We start from the raw sequence: 24,797 nt of genomic DNA, 5'->3' as shown, positions 1-24,797 counted from the left end.
GGGAGAGTTGGTGATGGGGGAGAGTGTCCATGGGGAATTCAGTGGGTGTGGGGAGAGTTGGTGATGGTGGAGAGTGTCCATGAGTAATTCAGTGGGTGTGGGGAGAGTTGGTGATGGGGGTGAGTGTCCATGGGGAATTCGGTGGGTGTGGGGAGAGTTGGTGATTGGGGAGAGTGTCCATGGGGAATTCCATGAGTGTGCGGATAGTTGGTGATGGGGGAGATTGTCCATGGGGAATTCGGTGGGTGTGCGGAGAGTTGGTGATGGGGGAGATTGTCCATGAGGAATTCGGTGTGTGTGGGGAGAGTTGGTGATGGGGAAGAGTGTCCATGGGGAATTCGGTGGGTATGGGGAGAGTTGGTGATGGGGGAGAGTGTCCATGGGGAATTCGGTGGGTATGGGGAGAGTTGGTGTTGGGAGAGATTGTCCACGGGGAATTCGGTGGGTGTGGGGAGAGTTGGTGATTGGGGAGAGTGTCCATGGGGAATTCAGTGGGTGTGGGGAGAGTGTCCATTGGGAATTCGGTGAGTGTGGGGAGAGTGTCCATGGGGAATTCAGTGGGTGTGGGGAGAGTTGGTAATGGAGGAGAGTGTCCATGGGGAATTCGGTGGGTGTGGGGAGAGTTGGTGATGGTGGAGAGTGTCCATGGGGAATTCAGTGGGTGTGGGGAGAGTTGGTGATGGGGGAGAGTGTCCATGGGGAATTCAGTGGGTGTGGGGAGAGTTGGTGATGGGGGAGAGTGTCTATGCGGAATTCGGTGGGTGTGGGGAGAGTTGGTGATGGGGGAGAGTGTCCATGGGGAATTCGGTGGGTGTGCGGAGAGTTGATGATGGGGGAGATTGTCCATGGGGAATTCGGTGGGTGTGGGAAGAGTTGGTGATGGGGGAGATTGTCCATGAGGAATTCGGTGGGTGTGGGGAGAGTTGGTGATGGGGAAGAGTGTCCATGGGGAATTCGGTGGGTATGGGGAGAGTTGGTGATGGGGGATAGTGTCCATGCGGAATTCTGTGGGTGTGGGGAGAGTTGGTGTTGGGGGAGATTGTCCACGGGGAATTTGGTGGGTGTTGGGAGAGTTGGTGATGGGGGACAGTGTCCATGGTGAATTCAGCGGGTGTGGGGAGAGTTGGTGATGGGGGAGAGTGTCCATGCGGAATTCAGTGGGTGTGGGGAGAGTTGGTGATGGGGGAGAGTGTCCATGGGGAATTCAGTGGGTGTGGGGAGAGTTGGTGATGGGGGACAGTGTCCATGGGGAATTCAGTGGGTGTGGGGCGGGTTGGTGATGGGGGAGAGTGTCCATGGGGAATTCGGTGGGTATGGGGAGAGTTGGTGTTGGGAGAGATTGTCCACGGGGAATTCGGTGGGTGTGGGGAGAGTTGGTGATGGGGGAGAGTGTCCATGGGGAATTCGGTGGGTGTGGGGAGAGTTGGTGATGGGGGAGAGTGTCCATGGGGAATTCGGTGGGTATGGGGAGAGTTGGTGTTGGGAGAGATTGTCCACGGGGAATTCGGTGGGTGTGGGGAGAGTTGGTGATGGGGGAGAGTGTCCATGGGGAATTCGGTGGGTGTGGGGAGAGTTGGTGATGGGGGAGAGTGTCCATGGGGAATTCAGTGGGTGTGGGGAGAGTTGGTGATGGGGGACAGTGTCCATGGGGAATTCAGTGGGTGTGGGGAGAGTGTCCATTGGGAATTCGGTGAGTGTGGGGAGAGTGTCCATGGGGAATTCAGTGGGTGTGGGGAGAGTTGGTAATGGAGGAGAGTGTCCATGGGGAATTCGGTGGGTGTGGGGAGAGTTGGTGATGGGGGAGAGTGTCTATGCGGAATTCGTTGGGTGTGGGGCGGGTTGGTGATGGGGGAGAGTGTCCATGGGGAATTCGGGGGGTGTGGGGAGAGTTGGTGATGGGGGAGAGTGTCCATGGGGAATTCGGTGAGTGTGCGGAGAGTTGGTGATGGGGGAGAGTGTCCACGGGGAATTCCGTGGGTGTGGGGAGAGTTGGTAATGGGGGAGATTGTCCATGGGGAATTCGGTGGGTGTGGGGAGTTTTGGTGATGGGGGAGAGTGTCTATGGGGAATTCAGTGAGTGTGGGGAGAGTGTCCATTGGGAATTCGGTGAGTGTGGGGAGAGTGTCCATGGGGAGTTCAGTGGGTGTGGGGAGAGTTGGTGATGGGGGAGAGTGTCCATGGGGAATTTGGGGGGTGTGGGGAGAGTTGGTGATGGGGGAGAGTGTCCATGGGGAATTCGGTGGGTGTGTGCAGAGTTGGTGATGGGGGAGAGTGTCCACGGGGAATTCCGTGGGTGTGGGGAGAGTTGGTGATGGGGGAGATTGTCCATGGGGAATTCGGTGGGTGTGCGGAGAGTTGGTGATGGGGGAGATTGTCCATGGGGAATTCGGTGGGTGTGGGGAGAGTTGGTGATGGGGGAGATTGTCCATGGGGAATTCGGTGGGTGTGTGGAGAGTTGGTGATGGGGGAGATTGTCCATGTGGAATTCTGTGGGTGTGGGGAGAGTTGGTGATGGGGGAGAGTGTCCATGGGGAATTCGGTGGGTGTGGGGAGAGTTGGTGATGGGGGAGAGTGTCCATGGGGAATTCGGTGGATGTGGGGAGAGTTGGTGATGGGGGAGAGTGTCCACGGGGAATTCGGTGGGTATGGGGAGAGTTGGTGTTGGGGAAGATTGTCCACGGGGAATTCAGTGGGTGTGGGGAGAGTTGGTGATTGGGGAGAGTGTCCATGGGGAATTCAGTGAGTGTGGGGAGAGTGTCCATTGGGAATTCAGTGAGTGTGGGGAGAGTGTCCATGGGGAATTTGGTGGGTGTGGGGAGAGTTGGTGATGGGGGAGAGTGTCCATGGGGAATTCGGTGGGTGTGGAGAGAGTTGGTGATGGAGGAGAGTGTCCGTGGGGAATTCAGTGAGTGTGGGGAGAGTGTCCATTGGGAATTCGGTGAGTGTGGGGAGAGTTGGTGACGGAGGAGAGTGTCCACGGGGAATTCAGTGGGTGAGCACAGTTGTTTGTGGGCTGGGAGATTCCTGCCCTGATTCCCCAGATGTAAGTGTGGTGAGCTGGATTGTTCAGCCATGGGATCAGCTGTGAAAATCCTGCAGGGCCATGTTGCGAAGGGGAGATTTCTGCAGATTCAGAACTACTAAAGCTCTAGACCATTCTGTTGCAGGAAGCTGAAAAGAACGACAAGAAATTGCTGGATTTCCCCAGTAAACTGCAGAATGTAGCAGCGGCTTCCAGGTAGGAACGTGCCCTTCATTGCTGGCGAGAGGCCCTTTGTACAGCGTAGTATTTCCTTCTTCAAACACTGCAGTGTCGTGTGTGTGCATTCCCCTGTCCCCTGCTGTGTGTCTGCCTGTTTCCCCACGTGTGTCTGCCTGTTACCACGTGTGTATCCACATATTACCGCATGTGTGCATTCGCCTGTTATCCCGTGAGTATCCAACTGTTTCCCCATGTGTATCCACCTGTTATCCTGTGTGAATCCACCTGTATCCCGTGTGTAGCCACCTGTTATCCCGTGTGTATCCACCTGTTATCCTGTGTGAATCCACCTGTTATCCCGTGTGTAGCCACCTGTTATCCCGTGTGTATCCACCTGTTATCCTGTGTGAATCCACCTGTTATCCCGTGTGTAGCCACCTGTTACCTGTGTGTAGCCACCTGTTATCCTATGTGTATTCACCTGTTATCCCGTGTGTATCCACCTGTTATCCTGTGTGTATCCACCTGTTACCACATGTGTGCATTAACCTGTTAGCCCGTGTGCATCTGACTGTTAGCCCGTGTGTATCCACCAGTTGCACCATGTGTAATTGCCTTTTACCCCATGTGCATCCACTTGTTAAGTGGTATGCATCCACCTGATTCCCCATGTATATCTGAATGTTATGCCATGTGTGCATTTACCTGTTATCCACCTGTTACTCCATGTGCATCCGCCTGAAACCAGTGTGTATCCACTAGTTACACTGTCTGTATTTGCCAATTATCCCATGTGCATCCGCCTGTCACCCGGTGTGCTTCCGCCTATCAGCAACGTGTGTTTATTCTGTGTCTCCTCCCCACCCGGGTATTCACCCTATTCCTCTGTATTATTTACCCCGTGTCTCCTCTCTTGAAGCATTTTTAAACAGGACATCATTTGTATTTGCATTAATTACCCAGTGTCTGCTCCTCATAACTGTACTGTCTCCTGTGTTGAAGAATTTTTAAACAGGACATTGAGAATGACACTGAGAAACTGAAGCACAAACTGCAAATGGTGAAAGGAAATTTCAGCAAAGTGCCTGAGATCAGAGAGCAGATGGAGGAATTTGTCAAGGTTCGTGTGGCAGCTGCAGAAATATTCCTGAATCATGGTGGGACTAATGTCCTGAGTGGCGTATATTTCAATACAAGAAGTATCATAGGAAAGGTGAATGAGCTCAGGGCATGGATCAGCATCTAGAATTATGACATTGTAGCCATTAGTGAATCTTAATTGCAGGAGGGGAAGGACTGGTGTTCTACTATTTTGGACAAGACAGAGCAGGAGTGATAAAAGGAGATTGGGTGGCGTTGCTAGTGTCACGGCAATGTTCATTCAGGAGGGACTGGAGAGCTTGTCAGCTGAGGCTTTATGGGTGAAACTGAGGAATAAGAAAGGTACGGCCACACTAATGTAGCTACATTATACACCACCCAACAGTCGGTGGGATTTAGAGGAACAAAGTTGTAGAGAGATCACAGACCATTGCAGGAAACATAAGATTGTTATAGTACGTGATTTTACCTCCATACTGGAAAAGGACTAGATGGGATAGAGTTTGACAAATGTGTTCAAGAAAGTTTCCTGAATCAGTATGCAGAGGTCCAAATGAGAGAGCGTGTGATACTGGAACTGCTATTAGGGAATGAGACAGGGCAGGTGAGAGACATTTGTGTAGGGGAACGCTTTGCATCCAGTGATCATAATTCCATTAGTTTCAAGGTAATTATGGAAATGGATAGGTCTGGTCTTTGGGTTTAGATTCTCAATTAGAGAAAGACCAATTTCGGTGGTATCAGAAAGGATCTGGATTGGGACAAAGATGTACTTGGTAAGTGGGAGACCTTCAAGAGTGAAATTCTGAGAGTACAAAGCTTGTATGTGCCTGTCAGAATGAAAGGCAAGGTTAACAAATTTATGGAACCTTGGTTTTCAAGAGATATTGAGGCCCTGGTTAAGACCATAAGATATAGGAGCAGAATTAGGCCATTTGGCCCCATCAAGTCTGCTCCGCCATTTATCATGGGTGGTTCCTTTTCCCTCTCAGCCCCAGTCTACTGCCTTCTCCCCAGATCCCTTCAAGAATATTGTGGCCATTACAGAGATGTGCATGAGTTGGGGGCAGGAATCACTGCTGAGTGTGCCGGGCTTTAGATGTTTCAGAAAGGACAGGGAGGGAGGCAAAAGAGGTGAGGGCATGGCATTGCTAATCAGCAATATGTCATGGCTGCAGAAAGGAAGGAAGTCATGGAAGGATTATCTGCTAAGTCAGTGTGGGTGGAAGTCAGAAACAGGAAGGGGTAATAACTCTACTGGGTGTTTTTTATAGGCGCCCCAATAGTAACAGAAACATCGAGGATCAGATAGGGAGGCAGATTCTGGAATGGTGCAGTAATAATAAGGTTGTTGTGATGGGTGATTTTAACTTTCCTAATATGGACTGGCATCTCCTTAGAGTAAGGGGTTTAGATGGGGTGGAGTTTGTTAGGTGTGTTCAGGAAGGTTTTCTAATGCAATATGTAGGTAAGCCAACTAGAGGAGAGGCTGTACCTGATCTGGTCAAATCTTTCGGTGGGAGAGCATTTTGGAAGTAGTGATCACAAATCTATTTCCTTTACCATAGCACTGGAGAGGGATAGGAGCAGATATTTTTGAAAAATATTTAATTGGGGTGGGGGGAAATATGATGCTATTAGGCAACATAAACTGAGAGCAGATGTTCTCAGGGAAATGCATAGTAGAAATGTGGTAAATGTTCAGGGAACATTTGCATGGCGTTCTGCATAGGTATGTTCCATTGAGGCAGGGAAAGGATGGTAGGGTAACAGAACCATGGTGTACAAAGGATGTAGAAAATCTAGTTAAGAAAAGCTTACGAAAGGTTCAAGAAACTAGGTACTGTTAGAGCTCTAGAAAATTACAAGGGTGGCAGGAAGGAGCTGAAGAATGAAATTAGGAGAGCTAGAACGGGCCATGAGAAGGCCTTGGTGAGCAGGATTAAGGAAAACCCAAATTCATTCTACAAGTATGTGAAGAGCAAGAAGATAAGCCTTGTGAGAATAGGACCAATCAGGTGCAATTGTGGAAATGTGTGCTTGGAGTCAGAGGAGGTAGCGGAGGTACTTAATGAATACTCTGCTTCAGTATTCACCCGGGAAATACCATAAGACATAGGAGCAGAATTAGGCCATCTGGCCCATCGTGTCTGCTCCGCCATTCAATCATAGCTGATCCTTTTTTTTCTCCTCCTCAACCCCAGTTCTTGGCCTTCTCTCCGTAACCTTTGATACCATGTCCAATCAAGAACCTATAAATCTCTGCCTGAAAAAGACCCAACGACCCGGCCTCCACAGCTGCATGTGAGAACAAATTCCACAAATTCACCACCCTATGGCTAAGGAAATTTCTCTGCATCTCTGTTTTGAAAGGGCGCCTCTCTATCCTGAGGCTGTGCCCTCTTGTCCTAGACTCTCCCACCATGGGAAACATCCTTTCCACATCTACTCTTTCTAGGCCTTTCAACATTCGAAAGGTTTCAATGAGATCCCCTCCCCCATCCTTCTGAATTCCAGCGAGTACAGACCCAGAGCCATCAAATGATCCTTGAATAATAACCCTTTCATTCCTGGAATCACCCTCATGGACCTCCTCTGGACCCTCTCTGATGCCAGCACATATATTCATAGATGAGGGGCCCAAAACTGTTCACAATACTCAAGGTGAGGCCTCACACGTGCCTTATAAATCCTCAGCATCACATCCCTGCTCTTGTATTCTCGACCTCTTGAAATGAATGCTAACATGCCATTTGCCTTCCTCCCTACCGACTCAACCTGCAAGTTAACCTTCAGGGTGTTCTGCACAAGGACTTTCAAGTCTCTTTGATTTTTTTTCCCCAGTCTGCACATTTATTTCTACTACCACAGTGCATGACCATGCATTTTCCAACATTGTATTTCGTTTGCCACTTTCTTGCCCATTCTCCTAATCCGTCTAAGTCCTTCTGCATCCTACCTGTTTCCTCAACACTACCTGCCCCTCCACCAATCTTCATATCATCTGCAAACCTGGCAACAAAGCCATCTATTCCATCATCTAAATAATTTATATACAGCATAAAAGGAAGCAGTCCCAACACTGACCCCTGCGGAACACCACTAGTCACTGGCAGCCAACCAGAAAAGGATCCTTTTATTCCCACTCGCTGCCTCCTACCAATCAGCCGATGTTCTAACCATCTTAGTAACTTTCCTGTAATACGATGGGCTCTTAACTTGGTAAGCAGCCTCATGTGTGTCACCTTGTCAAAGGCCTTCTGAAAATCCAAATATACAACATCCACCGCATCCCCTTTATCTATTCTACTTGTAATCTCGTCAAAGAATTCCAACAGGTTCAACAGGCAGGATTTTCCCTGAAGGAAACCATGCTGACATTGTACTATTTTGTCCTGTGTCAACAAGTGCTCCACACCTCATCCTTAACAATTGACTCTTAACATCTTCCCAATCACTGCAGTCAGGCTCTTTTCTGCTGCCTTCCTCCTTTCTTAAAGAGTGGAATGACATTTGCAATTTTCCAATCCTCTGGCACCATGCCAGAGTCCAATGATTCTGAGAGATCATTTCTAATGCCACCACAATCTCTAAAGCTACTTCTTTCAGAACCCTAGAATGCAGTTCATCTGGTCCAGGTGACTTGTATGCCTTGAGATCTTTCAGCTTTTTGAGAACCTTCTCTCTTGTAATAGTAACTACACCCATTTCTCTTCCTTCACAAACTACAAAATCAGGCATACTGGTAGTGTCCTCCATAGTGAAGAGTAATACAAAATACTCATTTAGTTCATCAGCCATCTCCTTGTCCCTGTTATTATTTCTCCTGCCTCATTTTCTAGCGGTCCTATATCCACTCTCATTTCTCCTTTACTTTTAGCACACTTGAAAAATATTTTACTGTCCACTTTGACATTATTTGCTAGCTTGCTTTCATAGTTCATCTTTTCCCTTTTAATGTTTTTAATTGCTCGCTGTAGGTTTTTAAAAACTTCCCAATCCTCTATCTTCCCACTAATTTTGTTGTATACCCTTTCTTTTGCTTTTACAATGGCTTTGATTTCCCTTGTCAACCAAGGTTGTACTGGTTTGCCATTTGAGTATTTCTTCATTTTTGGAATACATGTGTCCAGCACCTTCCTCATTTTTCGCAGAAACACACACCATTGCTGTAATTGAAAAGGATCTTGGCAATTGTGGGGATGACTTACAGTGGACTGAAATGCTTGAGCATATAGACATTAAGAAAGAAGATGTGCTGGAACTTTTGAAAAGCATTAAGTTAGATAAGTCACTGGGACCAGATGAGATATACCCCAGGCTACTGTGGGAAGTGAAGGAGGAGATTGCTGAGCCTCTGGTGATGATCTTTGCATCAATAGAGATGGGAGAAGTACCAGAGGATTGGTGGGTTGCAAATGTTGTTCCCTTGTTCAGGAAAAGGAGTTGAGATAACCCAGGAAATTATAGACCAGTGAGTGTTACTTCAGTGGTGAGCAAGTTGTTGGAGAAAATTCTGAGAGGCAGGATTTATGGGCATTTGCAGAGACATAATCTGATCAGGGTTAGTCAGCATGACTTTGTCAAGGGCAGGTTATGCCTTACGAACTTAATTGAATTCTTTGAGGATGTAACAAAATACATGGATGAAGATAAAGCAGAGACTGTAGTGTATTTGAATTTCAGTAAGTCATTTGATATGGTACCCCATGCAAGGCTCATTCAGAATGTAAGGAGGTATGGGATCCAGGGAGACCTTGCTTTGTGGACCCAGAATTAGCTTGCCCACAGAAGGCAAAGGATGGTTGTTGATGGTTCGTATTCTGCTTGAATTTCAGTGACCAGTGGTGTTTCAATGGGATCTGTTCTGGGACTGTTCCTCTTTGTGGTTTTTATAAGTGACCTGGATGAGGAAGGAGAAGGGTGGGTTAGTAGGTTTGCTGATGACAAAGGTTGGGGGTGTTGTGGATGGTATGGAGGCCTGTTCAGATGGAGTTCAACCCAGCTAAGTCTGAAGTGGTTCATTTTGGTAGGTCAAATTTGAAGACAGAATATAATATTAATGGTAAAATTAATGGCATGGAGTAAAGCCAGATCTAACATATAATGAGGCTTTGAGGAAAGAGAAGCAGAATAAAGGGTGTAAAGGCAGTAAGGTAGAAAGGCTAAAGTGTGTGTACTTCAATGCAAGAAGCATCAGGAACAAAGGTGATGAACTGAGAGCTTGGATACATACATGGAATTATGATGTAGTGGCCATTACAGAGACTTGGCTGGCATCAGGGCAGGGATGGATTCTCAATATTCCTGGATTTTAGTGATTTAAAAGAGATAGAGGGGGGGAAAGGGGAGGAGGGGTGGCATTGCTGGTCAGGGATACCATTACAGCTACAGAAAGGGTGGGTAATGTAGCAGGATCCTCTTTTGAGTCAGTATGGGTGGAAGTCAGGAACAGGAAGGGAGCAGTTACTCTATTGGGAGTATCCTGTAGGCCCCCTGGTAGCAGCAGAGATACAGAGGAGCAGATTGGGAGGCAGATTTTGGAAAGGTGCAAAAATAACAGGGTTGTTATCATGGGTGACTTTAACTTCCCTAATATTGATTGGCACCTGATTAGTTCCAAGGGTTTAGATGGGGCAGAGTTTGTTAAGTGTGTCCAGGATGGATTCCTGTCACAGTATGTGGACAGGCCGACCAGGGGGAATGCCATACTAGATCTAGTATTAGGTAACGAACCGGGTCAGGTCACAGATTTCTCAGCGGGTGAGCATCTGGGGGAGAGTGACCACCGCTCCCTGGCCTTTAGCATTATCATGGAAAAGGATAGAATCAGGGAGGACAGGACAACTTTTAATTGGAGAAGGGCAAATTATGAGGCTATAAGGCTAGAACTTGCGGGTGTGAATTGGGATGATGTTTTTGCAGGGAAATGTACTATGGAGATGTGGTCGATGTTTAGAGATCTCTTGCAGGATGTTAGGGATAAATTTGTCCCGGTGAAGAAGATAAAGAATGGTAAGGTGAAGGAACCATGGGTGACAGATGAGGTGGAAAATCTAGTCAGGTGGAAGAAGGCAGCATACATGAGATTTAGGAAGCAAGGATCAGATGGCTCTATTGAGGAATATAAGGAAGCAAGAAAGGTGCTTAAGAAGGGGCTGAGAAGAGCAAGAAGGGGGCATGAGAAGGCCTTGGCGAGGAGGGTAAAGGAAAATACAAGGCAAGGCATTCTTCAATTATGTGAAGAACAAAAGGATGACAGGAGTGAAGATAGGACCGATTATAGATAAAGGTGGGGAAATGTGCCTGGAGGCTGTGGAAGTGAGCGAGGTCCTCAATGAATACTTCTCTTCGGTATTCACCAATGAGATGGAACTTGATGATGGTGAGGACAATGTGAGTGAGGTTGATGTTCTGGAGTATGTTGATATTAAGGGAGAGGAGGTGTTGGAGTTGTTAAAATACATTAGGACGGATAAGTCCCTGGGACTTGACGGAATATTCCCCAGGCTGCTCCATGAGGCGAAGGAAGAGATTGCTGAGCCTCTGACGAGGATCTTTATGTCCTCGTTGACCACAGGAATGGTACCGGAGGATTGGAGGGAGGTGAATGTTGTCCCCTTGTTCAGAAAAGGTAGTAGGGATAGTCTGGGTAATTATAGACCAGTGAGCCTTACGTCTGTGGTGGGAAAGCTGTTGGAAAAGATTCTTAGAGATAGGATCTCTGGGCATTTAGAGAATCATGGTCTGATCAGGGACAGTCAGCATGGCTTTGTGAAGGGCAGATCTTGTCTAACAAGCCTGACAGAGCTCTTTGAGGAGGTGACCAGGCATATAGGTGAGGGTAGTGCAGTGGATGTGATCTATATGGATTTTAGTAAGGCATTTGACAAGGTTCCACACGGTAGACTTATTCAGAAAGTCGGAAGGCATGGGATCCAGGGAAGTTTGGCCAGGTGGATTCAGAATTGGCTTGCCTGCAGAAGACAGAGGGTGGTGGTGGAGGGAGTACATTCAGATTGGAGGATTGTGACTAGTGGTGTCCCACAAGGATCTGTTCTGGGACCTCTACTTTTCGTGATTTTTATTAACAACCTGGATGTGGGGGTAGAAGGGTGGGTTGCAAGTTTGCAGATGACACAAAGGTTGGTGGTGTTGTAGATAGTGTAGAGGATTGTCAAAGATTGCAGAAAGACATTGATAGGATGCAGAAGTGGGCTGAGAAGAGGCAGATGGAGTTCAACCTGGAGAAGTGTGAGGTGGTACACTTTGGAAGGACAAACTCCAAGGCAGAGTACATAGTAAATGGCAGGATACTTGGTAGTGTGGAGGAGCAGAGGGATCTCGGGGTACATGTCTACAGATCCCTGAAAGTTGTCTCACAGGTGGATAGGGTAGTTAAGAAAGCTTATGGGGTGTTAGCTTTAATAAGTTGAGGGATAGAGTTTAAGGGTCGCGATGTAATGATGCAGCTCTATAAAACTCTGGTTAGGCCACACTTGGAGTACTGTGTCCAGTTCTGGTCACCTCACTATAGGAAGGATGTGGAAGCATTGGAAAGGGTACCGAGGAGATTTACCAGGATGCTGCCTGGTTTAGAGAGTATGCATTATGATCAGAGATTAAGGGAGCTGGGGCTTTACTCTTTGGAGAGAAGGAGGATGAGAGGAGACATAATAGAGGTATACAAGATATTAAGGGGAATAGATAGAGTGGACAGCCAGTGCCTCTTCCCTAGGGCACCACTGCTCAATACAAGAGGACATGGCTTTAAGGTAAGGGGTGGGAAGTTCAAGGGGGATATTAGAGGAAGGTTTTTTACTCAGAGAGTGGTTGGTGCGTGGAATGCACTGCCTGAGTCATTGGTGGAGGCAGATACACTAGTGAAGTTTAAGAGACTACTAGACAGGTATATGGAGGAATTTAAGGTGGGGGGTTATATGGGAGGCAGGGTTTAAGGGTCGGCACAACATTGTGGGCTGAAGGGCCTGTGTTGTGCTGTACTATGCTATGTTTTATGTTCTAATGGTAAGACTCTTGGCAGTGTGGAAGACCAGAGAGATCTTGGGTTCTGTGTCCATAGGATATTCAAAGCTGCTGCGCAGGTTGACAGTGTTGTTAAGAAGTCATATGGTCTGTTGGCATTCATCAACCATGCGATTGAGTTTAAAAGCCGTGAGGTAATGTTACAGCTATATAAGACCTTGGTCAGACCCCACTTGGAGTACTGTGTTCAGTTCTGGTCACCTCACTACAGGAAGGATGTGGATGCTATAGAGAGAGTGCAGAGGAGATTTACAAGGATGTTGCCTGGATTGGAGAGCATGCCTTATGAGAATAGGTTGAATGAACTTGGCCTTTTCTCCTTGGAGCGACAGAGGATGAGAGGTGACAAAATAGAGGTGTTTAAGATGCTGAGAGATATTGATCGTGTGGATAGCCAGAGGCATTTTCCGGGCTGAAATAGCTAACATGGGAGGACACAGTTTTAAGGTGCTTGGAAGTAGGTACAGAAGAGATGTCAGGGTTAAGTTTTTCACACAGAGTGGTGGGTGTGTGGAATGCACTGCCAGTGACGATGGTGGAGGTGGATACAATAGGGTCTTCTAAGAGACTTAGATAGGTACGTGGAGTTTAGAAAAAGAGAGAGCCATGCAGTAGGGTAATTCTGGGCATTTTCCAGAGTAGATTACATGCTTGGCACAACATTGTGGGTTGAAGGGCCTGTAATGTGCTGTAGATTTCCATGTTCTATGTTCGATCAAGAATCTAGCAACCTCTGCCTTAAATATACATAAAGACGGCCTTCTTAGCTGCCTATGGTAAAGAATTCCACAGATTCACCACTCTTTAGCGAAAGACATTCCTCCTGATCTCCATTCTAAAAGGATGCCCCTCTACTCTTAGGCTGTGTCCTCTGGTCTTAGACTCTCCCACCATAGGAAACATCCTCTCCACATCCACTCTATCAAGGCCTTTCACTATTCAATAGGTTTCAGTGAGGTCACCCCTCATTCTTCTGAATTCTAGTGTATACAGGCCCAGAGCCATCAAACACGCTTCATATGACAAACCATTCAATCCTGGAATCATTTTCATGAACCTCCTTTGAACCCTCTCCAGTTTCAGCACATCCTCTCTAAGATAAGGGGCCCAAACCTGTTCACAATACTCCAAGTGAGACCTCACCCGTGCTTTATAAAGTCTCAACATTAAATCCTTGCTTTTATATTCTAGTCCTCTTGAAATGAATGCTAACATTGCATTTGCTTTCCTCACCACAGACTCAACCTGCAAATTAACCTTCAGGGAATCCTGCACAAGAACTCCTAAGTCCCCTTGCAGCTCAGATTTTTTAATTTTCTTTCCATTTAGAAAATAGTCTACACTTTTATTTCTTCTACCAAAGAGTGTGACCACACACTTCCTGACACTGTATTCCATACACACTTCAAAAAAATACTTAAGAAAGAAATCGGAAGGGCTAGAAGAAGACACGAGATTGCTTTGGCAGTCAAGGTGAAGGATAATCCAAAGAGCATCTACAGGTATATTAAGAGCAAAAAGGATAGTAAGGGATAAAGTTGGTCCTCTTGAAGATCAGAGTAGTCAGCTATGTATGGAACCAAAAGAAGTGGGGGAGATCTTCAATGGGTTTTTTGCGTCTGTATTGGCATGGAGTCAATGGAAATAAGGCAAACAAGTAGTGAGGTTATGGAACCTATACAGATTGAGGAGGAGGAGGTGCTTGCTATCTTGAGGCAAATCAGAGTAGATAAATCCCCAGGACCTGACAGGGTATTCCCTTAGACCTTGAAGGAGACTAGTGTTGAAATTGCAGGGGCCCTGGCAGATATATTTAAAATGTCGGTATCTACGGGTGAGGTGCCGGAGGATTGGAGAATGGCTCATGTTGTTCCGTTATTTAAAAAGGGCTCTAAAAGTAATCCGGGAAATTATAGGCCGGTAAGTTTGACGTCGGTAGTAGGTAAGTTATTAGAAGGAGTACTAAGAGATAGGATCTACAAGTATTTGGATAGACAGGGACTTATTAGGGAGAGTCAGCATGGTTTTGTGCATGGTAGGTCATGTTTAACCAATCTATTAGAGTTTTTCGAGGAGGTTACCAGGAAAGTGGATGAAGGGAAGGCAGTGGATATTGTCTACATAGACTTCAGTAAGGCCTTTGACAAGGTTCCGCATGGGAGGTTAGTTAGGAAGATTCAGTCGCTAGGTACACATGGAGGGGTAGTAAAATTGGATTAAACATTGGCTCATTGGAAGAAGCCAGAGAGTGGGAGTGGAGGATTGCTTCTCAGGGTGGAGGCCTGTGACTAGTGGTGTGCCATAGGGATCAGTGCAGGGTCCATTGTTATTTGTCATCTATATCAATGATCTGGATGATAATGTGGTAAATTGGATCAGCAAATTTGCTGATGATACAAAGATTGGAGGTGTTGTGGGCAGTGAGGAAGGTTTTCAAAACTTGCAGAGGGATTTGGACCAGCTGGAAAAATGGGTTGAAAATGGCAGGTGGAGTTTAATACAGACAAATGCGAGGTATTGCACTTTGGAAGGACAAACCAAGGTAGGACATACAAGGTAAATGGTAGGGCACTGAGGAGTGTATTAGAACAGAGGGATCTGGGAATACAGATACAAAATTCCCTAAAAGTGGAGTCGCAGGTAGATAGGGTCATAAAGAGAGCTTTTGGTACATTGGCCTTTATTAATCAAAGTATTGGGTATAAGAGTTGGAATGTTATGGTGAGGTTGTATAAGGCATTGGCCGAATTTGGAGTATTGTGTTCAGTTTTGGTCATCAAATTACAGGAAGGATATTAATAAGGTTGAAAGAGCGCAGAGAAGGTTTACAAGGATGTTGCTGGGACTTGAGAAACTGAGTTACAGAGAAAGGTTGAATAGGTTAGGACTTTATTCCCTGGAGCGTAGGAGAATGAGGAGAGATTTGACAGAGGTATATAAAATTATGATGGGTATAGATAGAGTGAATGCAAGCAGGCTTTTTCCACTGAGGCAAGGGGAGAAAAAAACCAGAGGACATGGGTTAAGGGTGAGGGGGGAAAAGTTTAAAGGGAACATTAGCGGGGGCTTCTTCACACAGAGAGTGGTGGGAGTATGGAATGAGCTGCCAGACGAGGTGGTAAATGTGGGTTCTTTTTTAACATTTAAGAATAAATTGGACAGATACATGGATGGGAGGTGTATGGAGGGATATGGTCTGTGTGCAGGTTAGTGGGACTAGGCAGAAAAATGGTTTGGCACAGCCAAGAAGGGCCAAAAGGCCTGTTTCTGTGCTGTAATGTTCTATGGTTCTTTGGTTCTGAGGAAATCAGGAGCTCTCAAAGAAGACATGAGGTTGCCCCAGCAGACATGGTGAAGGCGAATCCCAAGGGTTTCTTCAGATATGTTAAGAGCAAAAGGATTGCAAGTGACAAAATTGGTTCTCTGGAAGATCAAAATGGTGATCCATGCCTGGAACCAAAAGAAATGGGGGAAATCTTAAATGGATTTTTTGCATCTGTATTGACTGAGGAGACAGAGTCTATAGAAGTGAGACAAATTGGCTGGTATTGTAGTGGCATCTGCACTGGACTTTGGGAACGTAGAAACTCCTCATAACCAGTGGTGGAACTTGAACCCCAGTCACTGGTGCTTGTAATAGTGTTACTCTGACTGTTGTACTACTATGCAGCCCCAAATTTAGACAGGATTGAACTCATTTGTTATGGTAGATGGGTGGGAAAAGGGTGGAGGTGGTTCCAGCCACAAGCCGAGAAGACACAGGAACAGAATTCAGCCACTTGACCCTTCAGTTCTGCTCCGCTATTCCATTGTGAATGATTTATTATCTCTCTCAACTTCATTCTTCTGCCTTCTCCCTGTAACCTTTGATGCCCTGACTGACCCATTATCCGTGACAATGAATTTCACTGATTTACCACATTCTGGCTAAAGGAACTCACATGTCTCAACCCTCCACCATCCACCAATCACACACACAGGCCCCTATCTCATGTTCCAACGCCCACCAATCACACACAGGCCCCTATCTCACTCCTCCACCATCCACCAATCACTGACTGGCCCCTATCTCACCATTCCACCATCTGCCTATCACACACAGGCCCCTATCTCACCTTCCAACGTCCACCAATCACCCTCTGGCCCTTCCTGACCCCTCCACTATGCACCAATCACTGACTGGCCCCTATCTCACCCTTCCACCATCTACCTATCACACACAGGCCCCTATGTCACCTTCCAACGTCCACCAATCACCCTCTGGCCCCTATCTCACCTTCCAACATCCACCAATCACCCTCTGGCCCTTCCTGACCCCTCCACTATCCACCAATCACTGACTGGCCCCTACCTCACCTCTCCCTGTGCTGCTCCTCTCTTCTGTTCACTCTCAGACTTTATGCAGTGTCTTGGCCTGAAATGGTTCCCTTCTCCCCACAGAAGCTGCTTGTCTTGCTGAGTTCCTCCAGCACTTTCTGTGTGTTGCTCCTGATTTCACCATCTGTCTGTGCTGCACTGTTAACCTTCAAGGCTCCCTGGACACATGGATCAATTTTCCTAGTCCGGAGTCTGTGTCCCCTGTATTCATAGACTGACATACTGCTTCACCTCACACTGTCCACCAGTCCTTGAATCAGAATCCACTTAGTATCCCTGGCATATATTGTGAAATTTGTTCATTTCCGAAAGCAGTACAGAACAATAATAAAGAACGAGCACTTGTCAATAAGTATGATGTATATATAAAGTGAAATTAAATAAACAGCGCAATGAGAATGCAAATAAAAAGAAAATAGTGAGGTAGTGTTCATGGGTTCATTTGCCAGAAGAAATGAAAGGGTTTACTATTTTCCTAATGGAGCAAAAATACAAAAAAATCTGAGGTGCAAAGGGATTGGGAGTCCTTGTGCAGGATTCCCTGAAGGTTAATTTCCAGGTTGAGTCTGTGGTGAGGAAGGCAAATGCAATGTTAGTATTCATTTCAAGAGGACTAGAATATAAAAGCAAGGATGTAATATTGAGACTTTATGAAGGGCAGGTGAAGCCTCACTTGTATTGTGAGCAGTTTTGGACCCGTTAGCTAAGAAATGGATGTGCAGACATTGGAGAGGGTCCAGAGAACATTCATGAAAATGATTCAAGGATGGAAAGGCTGATCATTTGAGGAGCGTCTGATGACTGGGCCTGGACTCACTGGCATTCAGAAGAATAAGTGGGGGGATCTCATTGAAACCTACCGACTGGTGAAAGGCCTTGATAGAGTGGATGTGGAGAGGATGTTTCCTTTGGTGGGACAGTCTAAGACCAGAGGACACAGCCTCAGAATAGAGGGAGGTCCATTTAAAATAGAGATGAAAGAATTTCTATAGCTTGACAGTGGTGAATCTGTGGAATTTGTCTACACAGGCAAACGTGGAGGTAAAGTCTTGGGATATTTAAAACGGAGATTGATAGGTTATTGATTAGTTAGGGACTGAAGGGATACAATGAGAAGGTAGGAGATTGGGGCTGAGCAAGAAATGGATCAACCATGATGAAAAATGGTGGAGAGAATCGATGGGCCAAGCGGCCTAATTCTGCTCCTATATCTTCTGGTCTTATGATACCAGACTGTGATGCAACCATGAGAATGCTCTCACAGTACATCTGTCTCCTGCCCTTACCAGGCTTGCAGATTGCTACACCTCCCACTGACCTCTCTGGGGCCTCCTACTCATCGTGTGTCCCCTAACATTTTCCAGCTTGTAAAGTTCTCAGGAATAAGTTCCACAGGCTACAAGGATTACAGGGGAGTTTCACCAGGATGTTTTTAAGACTGGAGGACTGGATAATCTGGGACTCTTTTCTCTGGAGTGTAGGCAGCTGAGGGACGACTTTATCAAAGTTTATCAAACCATGAGAAGTGTTTCTAAAGAGAATGGCCACAGTCTTTTCCCCAGTGTTGGTGAGTCTAGAACTGGAAGCCACATGTTTAAGGTGAGAGGAGACTTAAGGTGGTGGAGGCAGATACGATGGGGTCTTTTAAGAGCTTAGAAAAATAGAGGGCTATGGGTAACCAAAAGTAATTTCTGAAGTAAGTACATGTTCAGCACAGCATTGTGGGCTGAAGGGTCTGTATTGTGGTGTAGGTTTTCTATGTTTCTATGTTTACCACACAGAGGGCAGTGGGTGTATGAAATGAGCTGCCAGAGGTAATGGTAGAGGTGGGTTGAGTCAATATTGATCAATGGGCAGAAGCGCCTGTTTTGTGTTCCATGTGGCCTCATGATTCTACTGTGAGGGGGGAGGGATTCACTGTCCTCTTGGGGAGGTGATTATATTTCTGTGAGGGGGGGATTCACTGTCCCCTTGGGGAGGTGATTATATTTCTGTGAGGGGGTGAGAATTCACTGACCCCTTGGGGAGGTGATTATATTTCAGTGAGGGGGGAGGGATTCACTGTCCTCTTGGGGAGGTGATTATATTTCTGTGAGGGGGGAGGGATTCACTGACCCCTTGGGGAGGTGATTATATTTCAGTGAGGGGTGAGGAATTCACTGTCCCCTTGGGGAGGTGATTATATTTCTGTGAGGGGGGAGGGATTCACTGTCCCCTTGGGGAGGTGATCACATTTCTAGTGTTGGGGTCAGTCTCGTTGAGGGACAGGAGGTCAGGAGTTGGCTGGGTGAAGGGTGGAATGTCAGTGACAGTCACTGAATGAACGGCCTCCTGCACAGGAGGCCGAGGGACGACTGCAGCAGCTGCAGGAGGCTCTGGACCATCTGGAGATGGTGAGCGGGCGTCTGGCTGAGTTCCTGTGCGAGGATCAGTTCCGTCTCGAGGAGAGTTGCAGCATCTTCCAGACCTTCAGTGAGAAGTTCCTCGCAGCCAGGGAGGTGAGCGCCACTGGGGGCGGGGTGGGGGGGAGAGGAGTGATAGATAGGGAGTGGTGGGCAGGGGAGAGGGAAGGATGGAGGAAACTGAGAAGGTGTAGGGGAGGGGAGAGGGAGGGTGGAGAAGGAGGGGACTGATTTTGAGAGGGAATGTGTGGGTGATGGAGAGGGAGGCTGAGGGGGAGGGATGGAGGGATGGGGTCAGATTTGGAAGGAGACAGGTAACCTGATACCTGTTGGGACCTTAACATCACTGACCACTCACAGCTGCCTCTCCCCCTCACCCCTCCAATCCTGACTCTGCTTATCCTCCACCCGAACTCCCTACTCCCTCCTGTTAACCCCCATTCCCTCACTCCCTTCCCAAACCCCTGCTTACCATCCACCCTTCTCCCACGACCCTTGTCCCTCCATCTCTTCCTCCCCCCACCCCAGGAGAACCGACAACGACAGTCCAAGGAGATGCGTTGCCGCCAGCGGGAGGAGGAAGCCGCGAAGCGCCTCTCCATCGCCAGCTGCTCCTACTGGGAGCGTGGGCTACCTAACTCTGAACCTGACCTCCAGTCACTGCTGCTCCGCGACCGCCGCTCCTTACGCCAGCGGCCCAAGTCCGAGCGGCTGCCCCGCAGCCAGTCACTGCGTCTGGTGAGTGATGCAGCCCAGGCCCCAAACACTGCCTCAGCCCCGACGCTAGCTCTTCGAGCTCAGGCCCCAGCCCTGGCCAAAACCCAGGTCTTAACCCGGGCCCCGGCCCCAGCCCCGCCCCCAGCCCCAGCCCCAGCCCCGGTCCGGCCCCCGGCCCTGGCCCCGGCACCAGCCCCAGCCCCTCCATCTCCTCCAGCTCCAGCCCTAATCCAGGCCCCAGTCATCTCTCCCTCACCGGCCCCAAATCCATCAGTAGTCCCTGCAGCCCCATCCACGTCCCCGACTCCGTCCCCAGAGGAGGTGTTGCGACTCCGCCAAGTGTCAGAGCGTCTCCTGCGTCCACGGACAACCTGCGGGTTGGGGTCGGGACCCAGACCAGAGAGATCGGGACCGGTGACTCGCTCGCCGCCCAACACCTCAGCTCCAGACCTGGACTTGACCCCTGCCCCCTCCTCGGGTCATCCCCACGATCATTTGCCCCTGGCCGGAGCCCACACCCAGGCTGTTGCCCCAGCGCCTCCCACACTTCCAGTCACTGCAGCTACTGTGGCCTCACGGACCAGCTATCCGCCCCTGGCCCGGCCCTCCCGCCCCTCCGCGGGCCGGAGCCTCTCTGCCGACGTCCTCGAGCCCTCCCGGGGCAAAGTCCAGCTCTCCCGAGGCTTTTCCATGGACCAACCCATGCTGCCCACTGCCCTCAGCCGACCCTCGTCCACCTCCATCTCCTCCATTCTGAGGAGACACTCCTCCTCCTCCACACCCTCCCGCAGGCGACCCTCCACCCTCTTCCAGCGGCAGCCCTCTACCTCCTCCCCTGCCCCCACCCGCAAGAGACGTTCCTCTGCATCCCGCTCCCTCAGAGCTGTGAAGCCTCCTGCATCCGACAGGCCAGAGCAAGCAGGAGAGACGAAGGCCGTGGGGTCTGGCTTCTGGTCAATTTCCAACCTCTTTGGCAAGAAGCCCCCCAAGGCAGTGGATGGGGCAGGAGGAGCAGCGGCCGAGTCGGAGGCAAAGGAGTCGGCTGTGGCCCCCAGCAGGGGGGCAGGATTCATCAGTAGTCTGTTTAAGGGTTTCAGTGGCCACAAGGGCCCCAAGCACTAACCACCCATCCCAGGGACCTTCGGATCCCACAGGAGAGCCGCCCGCACCAATTCAAGCAGTGGAGGAACTGGGCATCACTACCAGTTGCACATGCCCTCAAATCACCTCAGAGTTCAAAGTAAATTTATTGTCAAAGTACATATACTGTATGTCATCATAGACAATCCTGAGGTTCATCCTTGTGGGCATTCACAGTAAATACAAGAAACGCAACAGAATCAATGAAATGCAGAACAGAAGATGGACAAACAAACAATGTGCAAAGGACAACAAACTATAGATACAAAACTAAGCCAATAATAATAATAAATAACGAAGCAGTAAATATCGGGAACATGAAATGAAAGTGAGTCCATTGGTTATGGGAACATTTCAGTGATGGGCAAGTGAGGATGAGATGTTATCCCCTCTGCTTGCAGAGCCTGACGGTTGTAGGGTAATAACTGTTCCTGAACCTGGTGGTGTGGGACCTGATGGTTGAGGGGTAATAACTGTCCCTGAACGTGGGACCTGATGGTTGAGGGGTAATAACTGTTCCTGAACCTGGTGGTGTGGGACCTGATGGTTGAGGGGTAATAACTGTTCCTGAACCTGGTGGTGTGGGACCTGATGGTTGTAGGGTAATAACTGTTCCTGAACCTGGTGGTGTGGGACCTGAGGCTCCTGTACCTCCTTCCTGAGCACAACAGCAAAGAGAGACCATGTCCTGAATGAACATCTCACTGTGTTCATTACTTTTAAAACAGTAAGCTGTTAAATGTTTTTAACAATTCTGTGAATATTGAATTTTGTACCATAAGTTATTGCTGCAAACATTGAAATGAGAGACTCTGCCTACGACACATGGCCAGACTGCGGATCTCAGCAGGAGTGGACAGAATGTACAGACTGTGCAAGCAACTTTGGCAATCCTTCTCCCCCTGAGAGAGGGCAGGGATGGGTTGCTCTGCCCCCCAAGTATGGGATCAGTGCTGGGACTCTCCATCTTCCTGAGAGTGAGCACTTGTTGACAAAACAACACACACTAAATGCTGGAGGAACTCAGCAGGTCAGGCAGCATTACTGGAAATGAATAAACAGGCAATGTTAGTGTCAGAAGAGAATACAAACTCAATCTGATTAATTCCCACCCAATCAGTTGGTCTACTCTCAGTCTCCAGCAGAGAGATGGAAGCTGTCACCAGCAGAGTGGCCAGTGTGGGGTTTGAGTTTCACCAGAACCACTCAGCTCCAGAAACCGTTCCAGCCTTGGTGCCTTGGTCCAAGGTTGGCCCAACGGACTGAGACAACAGTGACCGCTCCGTGTATCAAGGCTGCATTGAATCGTGTGCTGTCAATCCGGTTGGATTGTATCTTAAAGACAGCAAGGAAGTGATTGTTAAAGGTTGTTCACCCCAGCCATGTCCCATGGCTTTCTGAGGGCATTGTCCCAACGGCCAGCATCTTTATCTGCTTCGAACAACCTCCGTCAAAAATGGCTGGATGTTTGCACAGAGTTCAGTTTCAGTCAGAGCTTTTCAGCAGACAAAGCAGTCCAATCTGGCCACAAAGGTTCATGAGCCAATGGAGACAAGTAGTATCAGGTCATTAAAGTACCCAAAAAGACTCCAAAACCAGAAAGAGCTCCTGGTGACATTCAACAACATCGCTATCCACTGTTACATTGATTAGAAACTCCACTCAGCCAAGTCCATGAGGACTTTGGGCACAAATTGGTCAATCGGTCAGCTCTCGGTAAAAGATCAACTTTATTCACCATATACAGTACATTGACATCTATTAGGAATTTGCTGTGGTCTGTTGATCAGGGTACGACATGCAACACAAAACTATATTCAACAATTGTAAAGAATAATAAATTGTATAAAAATAAAGTTAGATGTGTTGAAGTATGAATATGGAGTAATATGTACAGAAATACCAGCATGCATTTGCAATGTTAACAGAGTTGTAAACATTGGTTTAAAGTGTTTTCAGTGCATTTGTAGTGTTAACACCTTCTTTGTATGATGTTCCACGGCCTTTCACACCTCCTATGAGAGGTTATTACACAGGCTTAGCTCCGTAGTGTGGGACCAGAACCTTCCTCTGCTTCACTGAGCTTCAGAACGCCTGTCGTCACGTACGCCTGTAGCCCTGAATGTGCTAGTGGGCAGCATACCCTTACAGACATTTGGTACTGAAAGACCAGGATGTTTTGGCCAGGACTAGGTCAGCCTGTCAGTAAGTCGCTGATCTCCCAGCACCTGATTTTCTCAGTATGTGTCCCTGAGAACAGCCTGCAGATCAGAGAAGCAGCAAGGGATGAACCTTGCATCCTTTCCCGGGCCTTCTTTGCAAATCCACAGCTCACAAAGTGAGCAGTCATCCCCAATGGAGCCACCTTGAGGGTAGTATGCACTGACAATGTGATGACATTTCTACAGGAAGGATCTGATGGGTGACGGGTGGATCTGACAGGAGACGATGGATCTGATGGGTGATGGTTGGATCTAACGGGGGATCTGATGGGAGACGGTGGATCTGATGGGTGATGGGTGGATCTGACAAGCAGATCTGATGGGTGATGGGTGGATCTGACAGGAGATGGGTGGATCTGATGGGTGACGGGTCTATCTGACAGGAGATGGGTGGATCTGATGAGTGATGGTTGGATCTAACGGGGGATCTGATGGGTGATGGGTGGATCTGACAAGCAGATCTGATGGGTGTTGGGTGGATCTGACAAGCAGATCTGATGGGTGATGGGTGGATCTGACAAGCAGATCTGATGGGTGATGGGTGGATCTGATGTGTGACACTGGACAGCAATTTTTTTTCGAAAGTGTTTCTTCCTCAGAAGCAGCAAATTTTGTGGTTATGATAGACCACTTGAAGGTGAACTCAAGTCTAATTTCAGACTATTTGTATCACATAGGAATTTGAAGAAACAAGAAATTAACTTTTATTGACTATAATGCATTGAATTGCATAGCGGTGCTGATGCTTTGCAACAGTTCAACTCAGCTAAAATATTTTGTTGATGGTTTTCATTTGTTACTCAGAGTTTAAGGCTTCTCGCTTAAACATCCAACAATAATCATTCAGCATTGATAGATTCCAGTTGCCCTGATACCGTTTCTCCATGATCGCAATGTCCCGGTGAAACCTTTCACTGACAGCACCAAGTTTTGCAGGGAAGAAGTCTAAATGGGAATGCAGAAAATAAATCTTCACTGACACGTTGCACATCATGGTTTTGCATGTTTGAAGCATATTATCAACCAGCTGCAGGTAGTATGGTGCTCTGTATTTGCAAAGAACATCCTTAAATGCCTTCCATGCAATTTTCTCCGGTCCCTTTAGAAATTCTTTGAATTGATGACCTGTTTGATTTGTGGATCAATAAAAATGCCTTCCTTAATCTTGGCATCAGTTATTCTGGGAAACATCTGTCTCAAATATCGAAATTTATGTGCCTGGTGACAGCCTAGTAATTCTGCTTTTGCCTTTAACCATCCCAAGCATCTGACCAAGTAATTTAACTCAGATTGAGTTATCAGATGAAGCACACTTGACATAAAGCATTTAAAATCTGTACTGGTATCAGTGTTATTTTCCATTCCTGTCTTATTCACTCCATGTCTCTGGAAGACTATTTTCATGCGGTATATGTCTCATTGCTGAAAAGAAATTGGGATATTCAATGGATTTCTTGTTTTTAGCAGAGAAACTAGACACACTGGTCAGACAGAAGTAGTAGTCTGTCACATGATCTCACCATATCATCAGGACAGCGAATGGCACTGACTTCTGAGTGCCTCTGAGCCAAGCTGGAAGATCATGTCATG

General features: G+C 47.7%; 1 protein-coding gene across 1 annotated transcript in view; it reads left to right on the top strand.

Moving 5' to 3' along the window:
* The window catches only part of LOC140199934 (uncharacterized), a 113,794-nt gene extending 91,010 nt beyond the window's left edge, over nucleotides 1–22,784 (top strand). The window contains exons 9-12 of the mRNA XM_072262422.1: nucleotides 3,168–3,238; nucleotides 4,205–4,322; nucleotides 19,066–19,224; nucleotides 19,657–22,784. Coding sequence (XP_072118523.1) covers nucleotides 3,168–3,238; nucleotides 4,205–4,322; nucleotides 19,066–19,224; nucleotides 19,657–20,967 — 1,659 coding nt within the window. The 3' untranslated portion in view covers nucleotides 20,968–22,784. The remainder of the gene's footprint in view (nucleotides 1–3,167; nucleotides 3,239–4,204; nucleotides 4,323–19,065; nucleotides 19,225–19,656) is intronic.
* The last annotated feature ends 2,013 nt before the right edge of the window (nucleotides 22,785–24,797 follow it).

Source organism: Mobula birostris, chromosome 7 (assembly GCF_030028105.1).
Source record: "Mobula birostris isolate sMobBir1 chromosome 7, sMobBir1.hap1, whole genome shotgun sequence".
In the NCBI taxonomy this organism is placed as follows: domain Eukaryota; kingdom Metazoa; phylum Chordata; class Chondrichthyes; order Myliobatiformes; family Myliobatidae; genus Mobula; species Mobula birostris.
This window is presented reverse-complemented; position numbering and strand designations above follow the sequence as displayed.